This window comes from Pipistrellus hanaki (assembly GCF_964339955.1).
Source record: "Pipistrellus hanaki genome assembly, chromosome: 7".
In the NCBI taxonomy this organism is placed as follows: Eukaryota; Metazoa; Chordata; class Mammalia; order Chiroptera; family Vespertilionidae; genus Pipistrellus; species Pipistrellus hanaki.
This window is the reverse complement of record NC_140509.1, coordinates 72,643,059-72,662,167: the sequence shown is the minus strand read 5'-3', so window position 1 is coordinate 72,662,167 and position 19,109 is coordinate 72,643,059. Positions and strand designations below refer to the sequence as shown.

The 19,109-nt window shown below is 34.7% G+C and overlaps 1 protein-coding gene across 2 annotated transcripts in view; it reads right to left on the bottom strand.

Moving 5' to 3' along the window:
* THEMIS (thymocyte selection associated) overlaps window positions 1–19,109 on the bottom strand; it is a 133,062-nt gene that overhangs the window by 73,719 nt on the left and 40,234 nt on the right. The window contains exon 3 of one of the 2 annotated variants that reach the window (XM_084889639.1): window positions 12,838–13,296. The exons of the other annotated variant lie outside the window; for it this stretch is intronic. Within the exon in view, the coding sequence (XP_084745765.1) occupies window positions 12,838–13,296 (459 nt within the window). The remainder of the gene's footprint in view (window positions 1–12,837; window positions 13,297–19,109) is intronic. 2 annotated transcript variants of the gene reach the window in all.

Here is a 19,109-nt window from a genome sequence, read left to right as displayed (position 1 = left end):
CTTTGCACAATGAAATAAATGTTCCTTTTTGAAAGTATGGTAGGAGAATGTGGAAACAGAATGAAGGGGAAGGTCTGGGAAAAGCCAGAGATGAGATTGGAGAGGTGGAGGTAAACCCAGTAAGCGTGAGGAATTAGTGAGCATGTTATGTGTGATGTGAAGGTTTGAGACCAAAGGAGTGTGTATGGCATATGACTTTGACAGTTGAGCCCATATTACAGGTATGAACTAGTTTCTACCAGGTTCACATATAAACTGGGGGGGAAAATAGCTTTCCACCTACATAGGGAAAGTTTCTTTTCTTAGTTGGACTATGTCATTCTGCTTCATTTATTTAACAAATTGAAATGTAAAAGCAGTAGGTTGGTGAAGAGCAGAGAGAAATTAAGAAATTTATCATAACTGGTTATACAAATATTGTAACAATTTTCCCCAAAAGAGAATGTGCTATGTGAATAGACACATACCCGCAAGTTGTTAAACTAATATACTCTTTGTCTTTTATATTTTGTACTTTTAGATGTGACCTTTAGGAAAATTGCTGCAGATGTAGTAGAACAGGGATGGAGATAAAGGAATTCAGAACACATTTTTCCTCTTTATTTGATTAATAGCAAATATGCCTAGTTTTCCAAAAGAATTTCTTCACTGATACTGCCCCATGGGCAATGGAAGCTAAAGAGAAAATAAACAAATGGGACTACATCTAAATAAAAAGCTTTTTTTACAGCAAAAGAAACCATAAACAAAACAATAAGAAAGCCCACTATATGGGAGAACATATTTGCAAATGTTATCACTGATAAAGGTTTAATCTCCAACATCTACAGACAGCTTATACAACTTAATAAAAGGAAGATAAATGAGCAATGGACCTAAATAGAATGGGCAATGGACCTAAATAGAATCTTTTTAAAAGAAGACAGAAGGAAGGCCAAGAGGCACATAAAAACATGCTCAAAGTCACTAATTATCCCAGAGATGCAAATCAAAACAACAAAACATCCATCTCACACTTGTCAGAACAGCTATCATCAACAAATCAACAAACGACAAGTGCTGGCGAAGATGCAGAGAAAAAGGAACCCTCGTGCACTGCTGGTGGGAATGCAGACTGGTGCAACCACTGTGAAGAACAGTATGTAGTTTCCTCAAAAAACTGAAAATGGAACTCCCATTTGACCCAGTAATCCCACTCCTAGGAATATATCCCAAGAAGCTAGAAACACCAATCAGAAAGGATATATGTACCCCTATGTTCATAGCAACACAATCTACAATAGCCAGGATTTGGAAACAGCCTAGGTGTTCATCAGCAGATGATTGGATCCAAAAACTATGGTACATCTACACAATGGAATACTATGCTGCCATAAAAAGAAGGAATTCTTATAATTTGCAGTGACCTGGATGGAATTGAAAAACATTATGCTGAGTGAAATAAGCCAGTCAATGAAAGAAAACCACCACATGATCTCACTCATTTATGGATATTAAAGAACATTGTAAATTGAGGAACAAAAAGATAGATACAGAGATAGTAAAGCAACAAACAGAATGTCAAAATTACATCAGGGAGGGTAGGGAGACATGGGGGAGATAAGAGATCAACCAAAGGACTTGTATGCATGCATGTAAGCATAATCAGTGGATGCAAAACTCTGGGGAGGGAGGGCATGCATGGGAGTGGGGGGTGGTTTCAATGGTAAGATATGTACACATATAATACCTTAATAAAAAAATGGGGAAAAAAAAGTATTTGAAAAAAAAAATATGCCTAGTTTGGAAGCACTCTTAATTTACTGATCCTAAACGATTTTAAAGTCCCTGGACTTGTATATGTCAACTGGGAGGTCAAGTATGACATTTAAAAATGATAATGCTTCAAAGTATAAGTCATTACTCAAGAATACTATGTTTGTGAAACCATGCCGATGGAGCAAGAAGCCACTGCTCCTTGGACCTCCTTTCTGCCCTATGATTTGTTGCTATCAGTATTATATTGCTGGGCATGCCAGCCTAGAGTTTCTTTAATCAGGAGCTTTTCCTAAAGAGTCACTCTTGAGAATTTAGGATCCATTAAGGAGAATCTGTTCTGTTCCACAGAGTTTTATAGCATCATCCCATGAGTTATACAGGAATCTGGTTTACAACTATTAGGCTCCTAAAAGTGAGGGCAAGCCTAAGCAATCTACGGGGCTGGACAATATGACTGAAGTACCTAGAAGTTCCATGAAGTCACTGGAAATTGTTGCACCAATCCATTTCCCTCAGATCAAACTTTCTAAAGTAGCTATTGACCTGACATTCTTCTTAGCCCTAGTTCACATGTTACATTTATTCTAAAGTTTCCCGGGAGCTCCAAACTGGCCCTGGGACATACTGTACCTAGAACAGTTTTGTTGTTCCAGCTTCTATTTAGTACTGAGATCCACTGTTGTGCCCTGTTACAAAGGACCCCTTAAAAGCACCTCCCTCTATATAATTTCTAAAGCCTTCAAAGCATCCAGTACTTGGAAAAAAAAAAAGAAGTGAATTTTACATACCACACAATTAACTTTTAAAGTGTACAATTCAGTGGCCCAGCACTGTTCTTTAACTATCTCAATGTTAAAATAGAATAAATAACCCACTCCAACTCTTGAGAATTTTGGCCTGTTCTTTGTTGGGGCTGTGTGGTGGTAGCTACATCTAGACTCCATGTTTTAAGCTGAAAGGCAAATGTTACACCTTAAAATATCCCACACTTCTTCACTGCAGTACTTAACTTATGGATTAAGCAACATTTATATCCCATTTTTTTCTCAAAAAGGAGGTGGTGGTGAAAGGAGCTGTAGAAAATAGATCTTAAGATACATCCTTTTCTGAGTGGGTAAAATGTTTGAAATAACCATCTGAATAATTTTGAAATGACAATAATGTTCTTTCTGTCTTCATAAACATTTGATTAGCGTTATGTAAAAAAAGACTTGCTTAGCAAAGTTAAAGTGTAAGCCTGACTTTGTATGAGAATGTGGTTGAATGTGTTTTGGGTTATAGATAGTAATTTTTAATTAAACCTCCATTTAGTCAATGTAGCAGAGGAAAAAGTGTCAGGCCATCTCTTTGGCTTTTCAGGTATTTATTCCTGCTGTGTTCTGATTAAGTTATATGTTCAAGATAAAAGCAACATATAAAAAAAGGAATTGAATATCCAAGACCTATGAGAAAATTAGAAAAGGTGTAACATACACACTTGAAGGAAATGGGAATGCCTGAAGGAAAAGAAGAAAGGAACAGAAGCAATATTTTAAGTAATAGTGGTTGAACATTTTCTAAAACAAATGAAGCTTAGAGAACATTAAGCAGGGCAAATAGTAAAAAGTCAACATCTAAGCATATCATATTCAAACTACAGAAAATCAAAGAAAAAGAAAACTCAAAGAAGCCAGAGGGGGGGGGAAAAAATAAAATATAAATAAACCATATTACCTATCCAGGAAGATGGAAAAGAATTACATTGGATTTTTCTTCAGAAATCATGAAAAGAGAAAAACAGTATGTGCTATATTTAAAGTGTTGAAAGGAAAAAATAACTCTAACTGAGAATTTTGTATCCAGTGAGATATCCTAAAAAAGTAATTTTGTAAAAACAGATCTTGTTAAAATAATTCTCACCTTCCTTTAACCTCCACATAGTTTAGTTATTTTTCCATAATTTCCCTTTTGTTTAGATTTCACCATTTCTTTGGGGTTTTACTTCCTTATAAAAGCTCATGTGCCACATAAAACATAGGTAAATTTTTCACTTAAAATATATAAATTTTTATGTGTTTCTTTTCTTTATCTGTCTAAGGTCAATTTTATTCACAGGCTCAGCATAAAACCCTAATAGGATAAAGATAAAACTTTATCTCATCTTAAAAATGAAGGAGAAATAAAAGCTTTTTAATATAAATATAAATTAAGAGAGTAGATCTGCTTTGCAAGATATGTAAAGGAATTTCTTCAGAGAGAAGAAAAATGATACCGGTCAGAAACTCACATCTACCTAAAGAGAAAGAATATTAGAAAGGGACTAAATGAAGGCAAATAAAATATTTTGTTTTCTATTTTTAATTGATATAACTGATAACAGCCATTATATATATATTAGGTAATATAGTTCATAATGAATGAAATGAATGACAGTAATGCTGTTAGGAAGAGAGGAATTAATAATAGAGAAACACTCTATTATTAAGGTATCTGCACTACACAGGAAGTATAGATAGTATTTGAAAGTGGACTTCGATTATAAATGTACATTGCAAACTGCAACCACTAAAATTATTTTTTAAGTACAGTTGACAGACTGAGAGAAGAGAAAATGGAATCCTATAAAAGGTTCATTAAATATACAGTAGAAATAAAAAGAGTGAAAGAACTCATCTAGTTTGGGGATGGAGATAAAGATAGATATTATGAAAGATGCAGCTTTAATATGAGCCGATAAGGATGGGGAGAAATCACAAGCCAAGACAGGGTATAGTCATTGATTAACATGAAATCCAATCCTGGGATTTTAAAGTAGAGCACTTGGTCTGGACAGAAGACCTGTTGAAAATAAGATTACTAAGATAAATCAACCCCTTGAATAACAGGTAGAGGATGAATAACTATTTTAGGAGTTATATCAAACTATCAGATTCAGAATGACCAAGTTAAAGTAGGGATTTGGCAGATTGACAGCACAAGGGGGAGAGAAGCTGAAATCTGAGCATTTGCTTTTCTTTGTCTATTATCTACAATGAAGCCCATAGATACCCAGTGTACTGACAACTCAAACCGCCCAATTGTTTTTCATCAATTTCAAATTTTATATATTTTGCTTTCATGTCTGTTAATACAGTAAAAATATTTCCTGTTTTTATATATTATTTTCTTTACTCATGCATGGTTTAAGTTCTCCATAACCAAAAGCTAAAATACAAATTTATATTTGTTTAAAATTAGCTAAAATTTGGTAATTATGTCCTAAGTTTTTGAACTGGAATAGGATTAACTAATTTTTATGACACATTTTATTATATCTAAGTATGCGTCAAGAGAAAGATAAAGAAATCAACATTTTGTTTTGTTTTGTTTTTCTTATAAAACAAAAATTTTCATGTTCACAAAACACCTTAAAAATAAAAGGGGAGAAAAACAAGGTAAAAGATTTACAATCTTTTATCAATTTATTGGCTTTATGTTAGCACTCCTTATATTTGGGAATATATAATTATAGTGGTGAGTGTGTGTGTGTGTGTGTGTGTGTGTGTATCTGTGTGTGTGTTACATATTCTTTAAACAAGTATTTGTTATTTTAGAAAATGTAATCCTCCTCTACACCACCCCCCCAACAAAACAAACAACCAAAAATACCCTACACACAAACACACACACACACAAAACACACACACACACACACACACACACAAAAAACAAAAAAAAAAAAAAAAAAAAACTTGAGCTGTAGAATGTAAGCTAAATTAGAAAATTTTCCAAAAAAGTTAACTTGACTTCAGAATGATAGAGATAAGGCAGCAATTCAAAGCACTAGAGGCATTCCTGAAGGTGTTTATTACAGCTTTTCAGTTTCAAACTAAACTGAAGTAAAAATAATTTATATTCCTGCAACCTTAGTTTAGATCTCCTGAGTTTTTTTCTGGGTGAACATGAATTGCTCTTGCTTGGGTTTGTGTTCTGGTTATCCAAAGGGAGCTCTTGTGGAAAAAAAAATCCTTTCTATTTTCTCTGAAAAGGCTGCACTGGTTTCCTCTTCATGCTGCTGAGTCATTTCACTAAACTTTGTCTTTCTGCCTGCTCTTTCAGGGAAAGTCCCTTTGCAGTTGGAGCTAATGTTAATCATAATGTGGTATTTTTTCTGCATTTCCTACTGCAACAAATCTTTTAGCTATGTGGTGAATTTGGGGGACCCCACTGAACACTATTTTTAAAAAGAAAATAAGACTTACATTAAATTTGGGTAATGTTGGGCCATGCCTGTTTCCTTGGAGAGTTAATATTTTATTCTGGAATACTCTCAGTATCAACTCAGCTTATGAGGACCTATTCTTTGCAATGGGGCCTGAATTCATAGTGCAGGGTTGGAAATCTGCCGAGGCAATCTTAATCAAGTGTCAAAGGCAACGTGTGAGAGAGTATTATACCAAGCCAAATAAGCCAGTCAGAAAAAGACAAGAATCACAGGATCTCACTCACATGTGGAATCAAATAAATTGCTATAGATCCAGAGACACAGAAACATGGAACAGACTGTTGAATTTCAGAGGGAAGGCGGGGTGGATGGTAGGTGGGAAGAGATCAATCCATGGACATAGACAATAGTATGAAGACCTGGGATGGGGGATGTGAGCAGGCTAGAAGAGGTTAATGAGGGGAAATGTGGGACATATGTAATACTTCCAACAATAAAGGTAAAATTAAAAAAACAAGCTGGCTAAATGAAATTTAAAATTCATAAGAGCTTATGTATAAATAGTGCCTCACTTGTTCATTACCGTGTTTCCCCGAAAATAAGACCTACTTACAGATTTCCTTCTGAGTGAAATATAAGGCATCCCCTGAAAATAAGCCCCCCCCCCCCCCCAAAAGCTAAACATGAGAGATTTGGTCCACTGATTCTGAAAGAAATGGAGTCACCAGGAAATTCAGGAATTGGGATTGTTATGATGATGTTCCAGAAGATGATGACATCATTGTCATTGAATAAATGAATAAATTCTTGATGCTGTAGGATTCACAGTTTGTCTGGTTTGTGTTGACAACTACCATACTACCGTACCGTATACAGGTAATAAATTTTCTTTATTTTCATTTAACAATAAATGTACACCATATTCTTCTTTATGGAAAAATAAGACATCCCCTGAAAATAAGACCTAGCACATCTTTGGAAGCAAAAATTAATATATTTACGGGGAAACAGGGTAAAAAGAGTTTCACATGCAGATATAAACAAATGACAAATTATCTCTAAGATTTGAGAAAGAACATTTAACACAAATGACAGACCAAAAATTGTTTGTTTTTTTTAAAGCCCCTAAAGGGCAGATAAAATGCAAGGAACAGAATCTTTTTTAAAAAATTGTAAAAGCATTCTCAAAGAGATAAACTATTGCTACTTTAAAATAAGAACACAGTAATATTTTGAAAGTTATGTAAAAAATAACTCTTGAAAATAAAAATATGATAGCTAAAGTTAAAAAATCATTAAAACGGTTGGAAATGTAGTTAAAAAATTTTCCCAAAGGGAAACCAGAGACAAAAAGACATAAAATAGAGAAGAAGAAAAAAAATCCTAGATCAACATGGGAGCTTCAACAAGAGATCAGAAGTTACAAAAAGAAGAGAAAAAAAATGGTTAAAAGGGAATTATCAAAGAAATAATTCCAGAAATGAAGGCCCTAAATTTCCATACCGAAAACTGTCATCACAATGAAATCACAGACTGACCCACTACCGAGGACATTGCTGTGCAGCTTCAAAATATGGTGGATAATCTCTCAAAGGCAATATCAGAAGCTAGAGAGTGAGGCAGCAAAGCTTTCAAAACTCTGAGCAGAAGTTATTTCAACATGGAATTTTATAAGTAGTCAAGCTATCAATGTTATGTGAGAATAAAGATTTTTCGAATATTCAGGTGGTCTCATTAACTAATATTTTATCTCAGGAAGTAGTGCGGGATGGGCACCTCAAAACTGGAAGAAAACCAAGAAAGCAATTATTTGATTTCAGAAACTGCTAGTAGACACTGAAGCAAGTCAAAGGGGACCCATGAAGATGATTTTTAGAATATAAGTCCCAGGATAGCATTATTATGGACTAAATGTCTGTGTCACCAATATTTATATTTTGAAACCCTAAAAACCCTACCCTCCAATGTGATGGTATGAGGTCAGGCCTTTGGGAGATGATGAAAGTCAGATATGTCATAAGAGTGAAGTCCTCATGAATGGGATTTGTGACCTTATACGATTTATGAGACAGCTTGCTCTCTCACTCTGCTGTCTACCACGTGAGAACATAATGAGAAGTCAGGAGTCTGCAATATGGAAGAGGTTCCTCACCAGAACTTGATCTTGTGTGCAGCCTGATCTCAGACTTCCAGCCTTCAAAATGGTGAGAAATGAATTTCTATTGCGTGTAAGCCACCCAGTCTGTGATATCTTTGTTATAATTGCATGAGCTAAGACAAGCACCTATGCAATAGGTCTAGAAAGTAACCAATTCACATTAGAGTATGAGAACGAAGGGTTCCAGAAGAAATACTTGCAGGAGAAAAACAATAGAAAAGGAGACTATGACAGTTTGGTCTCAGTGGAAAATTGCACTAAATGGCTTTCTTTTTTTAACAGAGATTTTAAAGAATACTTTAAGACTTAGGATTGAAGAAAAACAAGCATGAAACAATAAGATCATCATTACAGAAAACCAAAGAATTAAGCAAAATGGAATTATAATCATTTCACAGCACTTGATTCAGCAGTAAATTGTTACCATAAAAAAACACACATTAACCATAATTTACCATATACTCAGAGAATGGGGTAGGAGAAGAGGAAGAAATATAAGAGAATTAAATCTTCATCACCATATCAAGTAGACCAAGTTACTGTCTAAAGTCAGTGACTTTAAAAATAGCAAAATCGCTGTGTTATTTCAAAATGTAAATGCACATACAAGAAAACAGAACAGAATGCTGAACAGAGTTTCATTGAAATAGCAGAATATGGGGGAAATTAGGGCACAAAGTTTGCTGATAACTTTGTTATAAGTCTTTTACCACTAACTTTTTTTTTTTTACTTTGATAAAGATTGGATTTATTTTTAAAAATAAAATGAGATAGTCTTTCCTCCAGGATACTAAAAGATCAATGCTTTATTACTGCTACCCATTTATCAACTATTAAGCAATATTCATATACTGCCTTTCTGATATCACCTTTCTGCTTGCATGATTTCTATATTCTGCTCATTATGTGAATTAATATGTCATATCTGAGTATAAACTGTACCCACAAATTCTGGAAGGCATTGAGTTTTTCTCCTAAAAGAAAGCTCAGCTTTCCAACTTTTAAAATTTCAGGTAGGGAATAAATAATTATCAATCTATACTTTAAAATAACAATATTAAAAAGTTTTAATGACAATGAACTCTAATTTTTGGAAGTAAATTTAAATAGCTGACTCAATTTTTCATTTGCAAATATTATGCATTCCATTTCTTACACACTAATATGAATTATACCTTCCTGAGAAAAGTACAAATATATAAGACCAGTAAGTAGAGATTTTGGACAATTATCAATATCTATTTTCCAAAAATATATAATTAAAAAATATTAAATATATAAGAATTAGAAGGGTTTCAGGCCTGCAATGAGGATTATAACCAAGAATTTCTGGGACAAATATTTCATTTAAACACTTTTTGCTACTTTTCTTTTTTTATGGAAGCTAAATTTTCACAATAATACAATATTTAAAACTAATACCAAATGTATAATATCTTTACTCTCTCTTTACTTACTTTTTATGTTTTTTTCAGCATATCAATATTTAATAACTTCCTATAGTTCTCAATATTTTTCTTCTTGCCTGTTCCCCTAACGTTTCTTGAAAAGTTGATAATCCTGGCTCAGACCTATTCTTTCTCTTGTGACTTTAGAAAGACTATAGCCAAGAGGGGTTTGAACTGTGCCGGATACTGAAGGCCTTTGGAAAGCAACTTAGCAACGTGCCCTTGACTTCAAGACAAGTTTGAATCTTCAATTTAAGAAAGAATGATGTGAAACAAGAGCACAATTGATCTTCAAAATAGTCTATACTTTATATTTAGAAGAAAAATGCCTACAACAACAAACATTTTAAGAACTGGGCATTTTGTGTTGGACACCCTTCCTCCATTGCCAGGGAAGTTTCTGTAGTCAGTACACATGCAAAGCAGTCTCAGAGAACATCTGTCCTGAAATTGTAATACAATAAGATCCAATGTTTAAAATAATCCCCATGAAATTAAGGATTCAAAATAATTAAAGTCAAGATTCCATTCCATGTCATTAAAGAATAGAAATTGGGCCATAACATTTTGGAAGGATTTTGTTTCAACCAAAGGATTTCTTCCGGGATCTTGGTTAGCAGCAAACCATATCTAAGCCCATCTAAACAATTCAGTTTAAATTCTCTTCTCTTCTGTCAATGTTTATATTTAACAAACTGCACCACCATCTAGCCAATATATCAATCCAGAGGCCAGGAATCTTATGGCTCAAGTTGACTTTTACCCCCTTCCAATAGTTCTCCATATCATACTGGTTGCATTTCTTAAATGCCTGTCAAAACAACTACTTTTCTGTCTGTACTTCTAAAATTCTATTGTACGAATCCCCAACACTGCCACAAACCTAATGGCCTCACTACTCTCTGCTGATCCTGCTCCTACCAGATGAAAAACCTTCATTAATTGTGAAATGTTAACCCTTAGCATACATTTCAAAACCCTCCATAATTCATTCCATTCTGTCTGGCATGATTTGCTCAACTTGCCTTCTCCTGCCTCTCTTTCTTTACACCTGGTACACTATAGCTCCAATCACTCACTCACCTGCTTTGCCACAAGTGGCTAACACTTCCTCCAAAATTGTTCCCTCTTTGTTAGGCTATTCATCCTTCAGGTCTTTGTTTAATGCCATTTCCTCAAAAAAAATCTTGATTGGTCCCTGATCTAAATTTATGAAATGTAAACATCTTTTTCAGATGCTTAAGTTCTTAAGCATCTGTGATAGGAGATACCAATGGTTTTAGAAAAGGAACAAATTTCAAAATGAGAAAAGTTTATCCATTATTTATGAATATTGAGGAAAACTCTATTATCAATTGTGATGGCATATTTTGGGTTAACTAACACTAGAGAACTAAAATTTTTTGCAATCTCATATTAAAAAATAATCATGCTGTGGCCTCAATATTTAATCACTATTTGAGTGGAATTCCTTACCTGTACCTTTGTTTCAAATGAATTAATCAATTTTTGGTTAAATATTTATGTATAACAGAATTTAGCATGTAGTTTCAAAACCTACCCAAACTTCCACATCAACTTTTTCATAATTGTATAAGTGGGCAACAATATTAATATGAGAAGAGATATGTTGAACTGGAGAGAGGGGTACATGTTGACCAATTTACATACTTTATGTTCTCAAGTATATTATACAAAGCAACTAACTAGAACTTAAATTTATTCTCAAAACTACTCCAAAAGACAGGCAAAGTGATATCATCATTCTGTTTTTTTTGTTTTTGTTTTTGTTTGTTTAAATATATTTTTATTGATTTTTTACAGAGAGGAAGGGAGAGAGATAGAGAGCCAGAAACATCGATGAGAGAGAAACATCAACCAGCTGCTTCCTGCACACCCCCCACTGGGGATGCGCCCGCAACCAATGTATAATACATGCCCTTGACTAGAATCGAACCTGGGACCTTTCAGTCCACACTATGCTCTACCACTGAGCCAAACCAGCTTCAGCGATATCATCATTGTTTTTGCATAGATTGTTTGTTTTTCAATGGCTCACCCCAAATCACCACCTATTAAGTTATGGATTCTGACTATGAATTCAGGACTTTTGACTGAAAGTTTAAGACTTGCCCTATGTATCTAATCCTGAAAATCCAAGATATTACTTTCTTTAGGGTAACAATGCTCTCTCTAGCTATTTCTATTTTAAAATGCAAACAATTGAAAACATGAAAAAAGTCACTAATTATCCAAGAAATGCAAATAAAAACGACAATGCGGTACCATCTCATGCCTTTCAGAATAGCCAACACCAACAAATCAACAAACGACAAGTGCTGGCGAAGATGCAGAGAAAAAGGAACCCTTGTGCACTGCTGGTGGGAATGCAGACTGGTGCAACCACTGTGGAGAACAGTATGGAGTTTCCTCAAAAAACTGAAAATGGAACTCCCATTTGACCTAGTAATCCCACTCCTAGGAATATATCTTAAGAAACTAGAAACACCAATCAGAAAGGATATATGCACCCCTATGTTCATAGCAACACAATCTACAATAGCTAGGATTTGGAAACAGCATAGGTGCCCGTCAGCAGATGATTGGATCCAAAAACTATGGTACATCTACACAGTGGAATACTATGCTGCCACAAAAAAGGAATTCTTATCATTTGCAGTGACCTGGATGGAATTGAAAAACATTATGCTGAGTGAAATAAGCCAGTCAATGAAAGAAAACCACCACATGATCTCACTCATTTATGGATAATAAGGAACATTATAAACTGATTAACAAAAAGATAGATACAGAGACAGTAAAGAAACAAACAGACTGTCAAATTACAGTGGGGAGGGTAGGGATATATGGGAGAGATAAGAGATCAACCAAAGGACTTGTAGACATGCATATAAGCATAACCAATGGACGAAAAACTCTGGGGAGGGAGGGCATGTATGTGAGTGGGGAGGGTGGGGATTGGTAAGATATGTACACATATAATACCTTAATTAAAAAAAATGAGGAAAAAAATAAAATGCAAACAATTCCCTGAAGATTACATATTAAAGCACACACATGTGTAAATTAATTTATCACATCATTTCCCTTGTCAGAGAGACATACAGCTAGTAGGGAAGATTTATGAACAGTGATGGTGGCTGACGTAAAGGTTGTAACAAAAATAGGAGTAGATGGGTCAGGGTTCCATTCTTCACTCCAAAGCCTTTCCCTTTCCCAAACCCCACAATGCTCCTGCTCATAGAGCATTATTTTCAGTGGATACTTACATTTCATCACACCTTGAATTTCATAAACAGGCTTGAGTATCAGAGCACCATAAAAGCCTTCAGGGAATGGATTAGGTAAATCCCACTTATTTGAAAAATCTGTAAGTTTCACAGTTCGTGTTCTGTTCTTTGGAATCTTCCATTCAACGATCTCCTTTAGAGTATAAATACGTTCATCTTCACACTCGTAGAATTCTCCTTCTTGTGACAAAGGCAAAGTAAATGAGTGGTTTTGATGATTTCTTACTATTCCACAGTTCACCATTATTTCTCCATTGATTTCTTCAACTGAGTTGAGCATGATTTTTTCACCTTGCTTTATGACGAGATTCTCCAGTTTCATATCCTTCTGATGATAGAAGCAAGGATGCCCCAGTCTACTTGATCCAATATGGATGGTCCTTATAATTTCATCCATAGTAAGGTATGGAGTTTTATCAGCCACAATCTTAAAAAGACCTAAGAATAGAATTGTGTGAATTAAAAAGAGTTCTTACAATGGAAGTTCTCTATGAAAATCACAGCAAGAATGGTATAAAACAAGTCTAATGTAGCTTTTAAAAGTAATCTAACCTTTAAATATATATATATATATATATATATATATATATATATATATATATATATATATATATTTAAAGATTAGATTTACTTCTTTGACTCCTGAATTCTTTTAGGAAAGTTTTTATTGTCTGTAGATTACTGGATCACCAGACCTAGGCATCATAAATGGAGACAAGAAAAAATACCATGACAGAGAAAAGGCCCTGTTCTTAGAAATGGAAAATCTGGATGAGATACTGATTGTATGATATTGAACAAAGCATTTAATCTCTCAAGATCACATTTTTTTTTAAAATGAGAGGATTGGATTAGCTCAATGTTCACATAACTATAATCTCCAGATACACCAGAATTAAGAGATTCTATAAGGAAACTCTTATGGTAAATTTAATAATTACAAAGGCAATCAATATACCTGGAACTAGATACTGGTGATGATTGTACATTGTGATTGTACTTAAAGACACTGAAGTTTACACTTTAAAATGGTCGATTTTTTTTTTCAATGTGAAGGTCAGCATGGTTTAGAACGTGGGAATATGTGCAGGAGCAGTTTGAAATGCATAACTTGTGGTGGAGAAAAATGTGCATAAAGAGAAGAAAAAGTGTTGGCAGTCAGGTGGTGGCGATAAAAATAAGGGTGAAAAAACTTTGAGTCCAGTTATTTTTATAGTTGATCTTTGCTCAAAAAAATAAATTTTTGGTTAATTCTATATATAAACTTCCTGGAAAAGTATGGGTGATGTAATCTTGATGGAAATGAGTAAGGCAGCATGTACAATCTGTCCTGAAAACTTTTAGAAATTGAATAGTGTTCATCCACTGCTGGTGTACTTGAAGATTGTGAGGCAAAAAATCATTTACTTTGAAGGCACTTCTTATTTTATTATGTCTTGTATCAGGAAAAATCTAATAAAATAGTATTCTTGAATTTTCCACAGTAAATGAATTTGTGTGTGTGTGTGTGTATGTGTGTGTATGCATGTGCACATGTGTATGCCCGCAACATTTAATCTCACTAGTCTGTGTGTGAAGATTTATTTCTAAGAGTCCACAATCATTATCAGGGTGTAGAAATTTCAGCAGTTTTTGTGAAATACGTTTTGAAAAAATAGCCACCTAGAATTTCATAAATATTAGAGACACACTGTTATTGTTTCTTCTATCCTAGGTATATTGATGACATAAGTCATAGAAAATGAATTTAGCATCTTCTTTCTTGGGGAATTGGGTTCACCTAAGGTAATAACAGACCTAAAATGTTATGAAATAGAAAAATCCTGGAACCATAAGGCCTACCATTATTTCAAGTTAATCATACACTCCAGAGCTGTCTTGTTGGATGTCTCTATTGCAAAACAATAAATAAAAAAATAAAAAAAATCCATTTATATATCTATGTGTTTTCCCATAGAAAATGATTGAGTACCCAGTTTAGCATACTAAGTGGCAGAGCATACAAAATTTTTTATTAACTTATTTCTTCATATACTATTATAGCCAATCCAAAAGTCCCTCCTTATATAGAGCCACTTAATACCATATAAACTAGGGCAACACACACACACGCACTCACACACACACACACACAAACACATATACATTCTATTTTACAGTAAACTAAAGCACTATAGGCCTGATCAGATTTAAATTGAACCAATATTTATTCCATCTTTTTCACAAAGAGTATAGTAGCATTCACTAGGAAAAAAATGATTTGTTATTCTTCCAAATGAAAAAACAAACAAACACATTTTAGGAGATGCATGATCATGAGAGTGATTACAAAATAAGCCAATGTGTAACTTTATAAAATAAGTTAAAAAACAGAAGATAGATTTCTGTTTCCAAATTTGTCTCCTATTAAAATGTATATTATTATTTTTAAACTAGAGGCCAGGTGCACAAAATTCATGCATGGGGGTGTATCCCTTAGCCTAGCCTGCACCCTCTCCAATCTGGGAATCCTTGAGGGCAGTCCGACATCCCTCTCACAATCCAGGTCTGCTGGCTCCCAAATGCTTGCCTGCCTACCTTCCTGATTGCCCTTAACTACTTCTGTCTACCAGACTGATCGCCCCCTGCCAGCCTGTTTGCCCCTAACTGCCCTCCCCTGCAGGCATGGTTATCTCAACTGTTCTCTCCTGCAGGCCTGGGTCTCCCCCAACTGCCCTTCCCTGTCAGCCCAGTCTCCCTCAACTTTCCTCCTTTGCCAGCCTGGTTATCCCTAACTGCCCTCCCCTTCAAGCTTGATTGCCCCCAACTACCCTCCTTTGTAGGCCTGGTTCCTCCAAACTGCCCTCCCCTGCTGGCCTGATCACCCACAACTGCCCTCCCCTGCTGGCCATCTTGTGCTGGCTATCTTGTGTCCACATGGGGGCAGGATCTTTGACCACATGGAGGGAGACATCTTGTGTGTGGGAGTGACGGTCAATCTGCATATTACTCTTTTATTAGATAGGATTATAATAAATTGTTCACGAAGAGCATGTCACAAAAGAAATAAGAAACTGCAATAAATTAGTCTATTAAAATTAGTCAATAATTTAATTTCATTTTAAGATCTTGATTCTGAATCTTAGATTTTCAGGGAGTCTATAAGCAATTCTTAATGATCTTAGTTTAGAAAAATTCTTAATCATTGTTATTTATAGTAATAATAACAAATGAAATTTGTTTAGACATTTACTTTTGGATGATTTTTTTCATTTGCGTCTTTTATCCTCACCATAATCATTTAAGGACAGCAAAACTATTATTATTACTGAGGGATATAAAAATACTCATGATTTTCATAGTCACAGCTCTCAAATCGCAAATAAGTATAATATTTTATGTTCTTACCACCACACTAGGCCTCCCCATAACACTACTTGCAAAGACATTTTTACTGAAAACATGTTTATTCTAGTTCAACTTCCTTCACATGAGTCAGCCTTTGCAGACCCTTCAATATGAGAAGAGCAAGAATAATTTCCTAGCTCACTGTGCAGAATTTGTGCTTTTCAGATATTTTTAGTATTTTATTCTCTTTCTGTCTCATTAATTCATTTCCAAATAGGGAGTAATTTTAAAAATTAAATTTTTCAAGTTTATATCACAATATTATCTAATATACATATCATGAGATCATTGTGAAGAGTTTAGAATCTTTTTTCTTGTCTAATCTTTAGCTTGCTTTCCCAGTTCCTACCAAATATATTTCTTCCATCTCTAAGACAAGGTATCATAGAGTGAACTTCACCTAGTAATTCTCATCTTTCTTTCATACCATTAACATTAGAATTATTAAAAATATTACCATATTAAAATGTGCTGGAAATTCACATTTAAGACAAAATATAATTTTCAAAATAACAATATGAGGTAGCTACAGATAAAACACAAACATTTCACTGACATGTACATGAATGTCTGAAGACAGGCCACAGATTTTCTATCATCCCATGGATCGTTAGAAACTGCTGTGCTTTTTTGTCTCTACAGCTCAAGGGCTTAATCACAGAGCTATATATTTCACCCTTTGATCTGAAATCATACTTTGTTTATCTAACATTTTATTAGTTAACAGGATGGTCCAAGGTGGGTGTTTACCCTGCTTTTGGGTGCAGAAAGACTGAGATTTTTTTAAACTAACAACAAAAGAAAGTGAGCTTCACTGATGATTAAGACATCAATGGGCATTATCTGCTCACATGCCAGATGGCCACATGCCGGTAGGTGCAGGTGAGGCCTCTGAGGAGGCCTGGGAACTATACAAGGTGAAGGGGTTGACTGCTGCACACACCAGTTTGAGTGTTTTCAGTGTCCTGAAAACACTCAAATCCCTTTCATATTTAACGGGATTTCTATAACGTATTATCATAGTTTTAAAGTAAAGTAACCCTCACAAAATGAATAAGTGGCTTTAAACACTTCCTGGGAGAAAAGCATGCATTAAAATTAAAACTAATATAATCACAACAACAAAAAATGGCAGGGCTGACATTTCAACTCCCACTCAAGCTTTTTTCAGCCATATTGTGTGGTAAAATAATGACACTCTAGTATAATAAAAAATTAAAGTGGCTGAAGCTTCTTTAACACAATTTTATCCAGCGATGGATCCCTATCCACTCTCATTATAAAGAAACTTGCCCTTGAGATGCCGGTAAAGGTATGTCAAGTACACACACAGTGTTAATACACATATATTTGAGATGCATGCTTGAAAATTTCAAAAGCACTGAGCTATGTGAAGAAGATTTGGAGATAAGACTGCTACATACCTATTTCTGGTCATGTGTCTTGTCTTTCTGCCAATAAAGCAAAGTATGTCTCACTTATTTTTGTGAGTGTGTGTGTCCACCTCTTAAAATGTTTGTTCTGCAATTGAATTTCTAAACAGCCTTGTTATTTTATACTTGCCTATATATTGGGTCGGCAGCTAAGTAATTGCGGGTTTCACACATATATGGCTTCAGTTGAATTTTTAGGTTTGCAGACGTAGTACAAATGTAAAACACATTTTGTTATTTGATAGTTGGCTATTCAGCTGTTAATCAGTAAAAAAAGTTTTTTGATCTGTTTTGTAGTTTTTGTTTGGCGTTCGTTGAAAAATGGAAAATCAAAAGGAACATTTTCGTCATATTTTGCTTTTTTATTTTCTCAAAGGGAAAAACGCATCGCAAGCTCATAAAAAGTTATATGCTGTTTATGGTGACGAAGCCTTAAAAGAACGGCAGTGTCAAAATTGGTTTGCCAAATTTCGTTCTGGTGATTTTTCACTCAAAGATGAAAAACGCTTTGGTCGTCCAGTTGAAGTTGATGACGCCCTAATCAAAGCAATAATCAATTCGGACTGTCACAGTACAACACGTGAGATTGCAGAGAAGCTTCATGTATCACATACATGCATTGAAAATCACTTAAAACAACTTGGCTATGTTCAAAAACTCGATACATGGGTTCCTCACGAACTGAAAGAATCACAGTTAACGCAACGCATTAGCAGCTGCGATTTGCTAAAGAAACGTAATGAAAATGATCCATTTTTAAAACGACTGATAACTGGCGATGAAAAATGGGTTGTTTACAACAATATCAAGCGGAAAAGATCGTGGAGCAGGCCAGGTGAACCAACTCAAACAACATCAAAAGCTGATATTCATCAAAAGAAGGTTTTGTTATCAGTTTGGTGGGATTACAAAGGAATTGTCTACTTTGAACTCTTACCACCCAACCGAACGATCAATTCTGATGTCTACATTGAACAACTAACGAAATTAAACAATGCAGTTGAAGAAAAGCGGCCCGAATTGACAAATCGAAAAGGTGTTGTATTCCATCATGACAATGCAAGGCCACACACATCTTTGGTCACTCGGCAAAAATTAATGGAGCTTGGTTGGGATGTTTTGCCACATCCACCATATAGTCCTGACCTTGCACCATCTGATTACTTTTTGTTTCGATCTTTACAAAACTTGAATGGTAAAAATTTCAATAATGATGATGATGTCAAATCGTACCTGATTCAGTTTTTTGCTAATAAAAACCAGAAGTTTTTTGAACGTGGGATTATGATGCTGCCTGAAAGATGGCAAAAGGTCATTGATAAAAATGGGCAATACATTACAGAATAAAGTTATTTAGTTCCATGAAAAAATTGTCTTTGATTTTCTTTAAAAAATCCGCAATTACTTAGTTGCCGACCCAATAGATTTCTC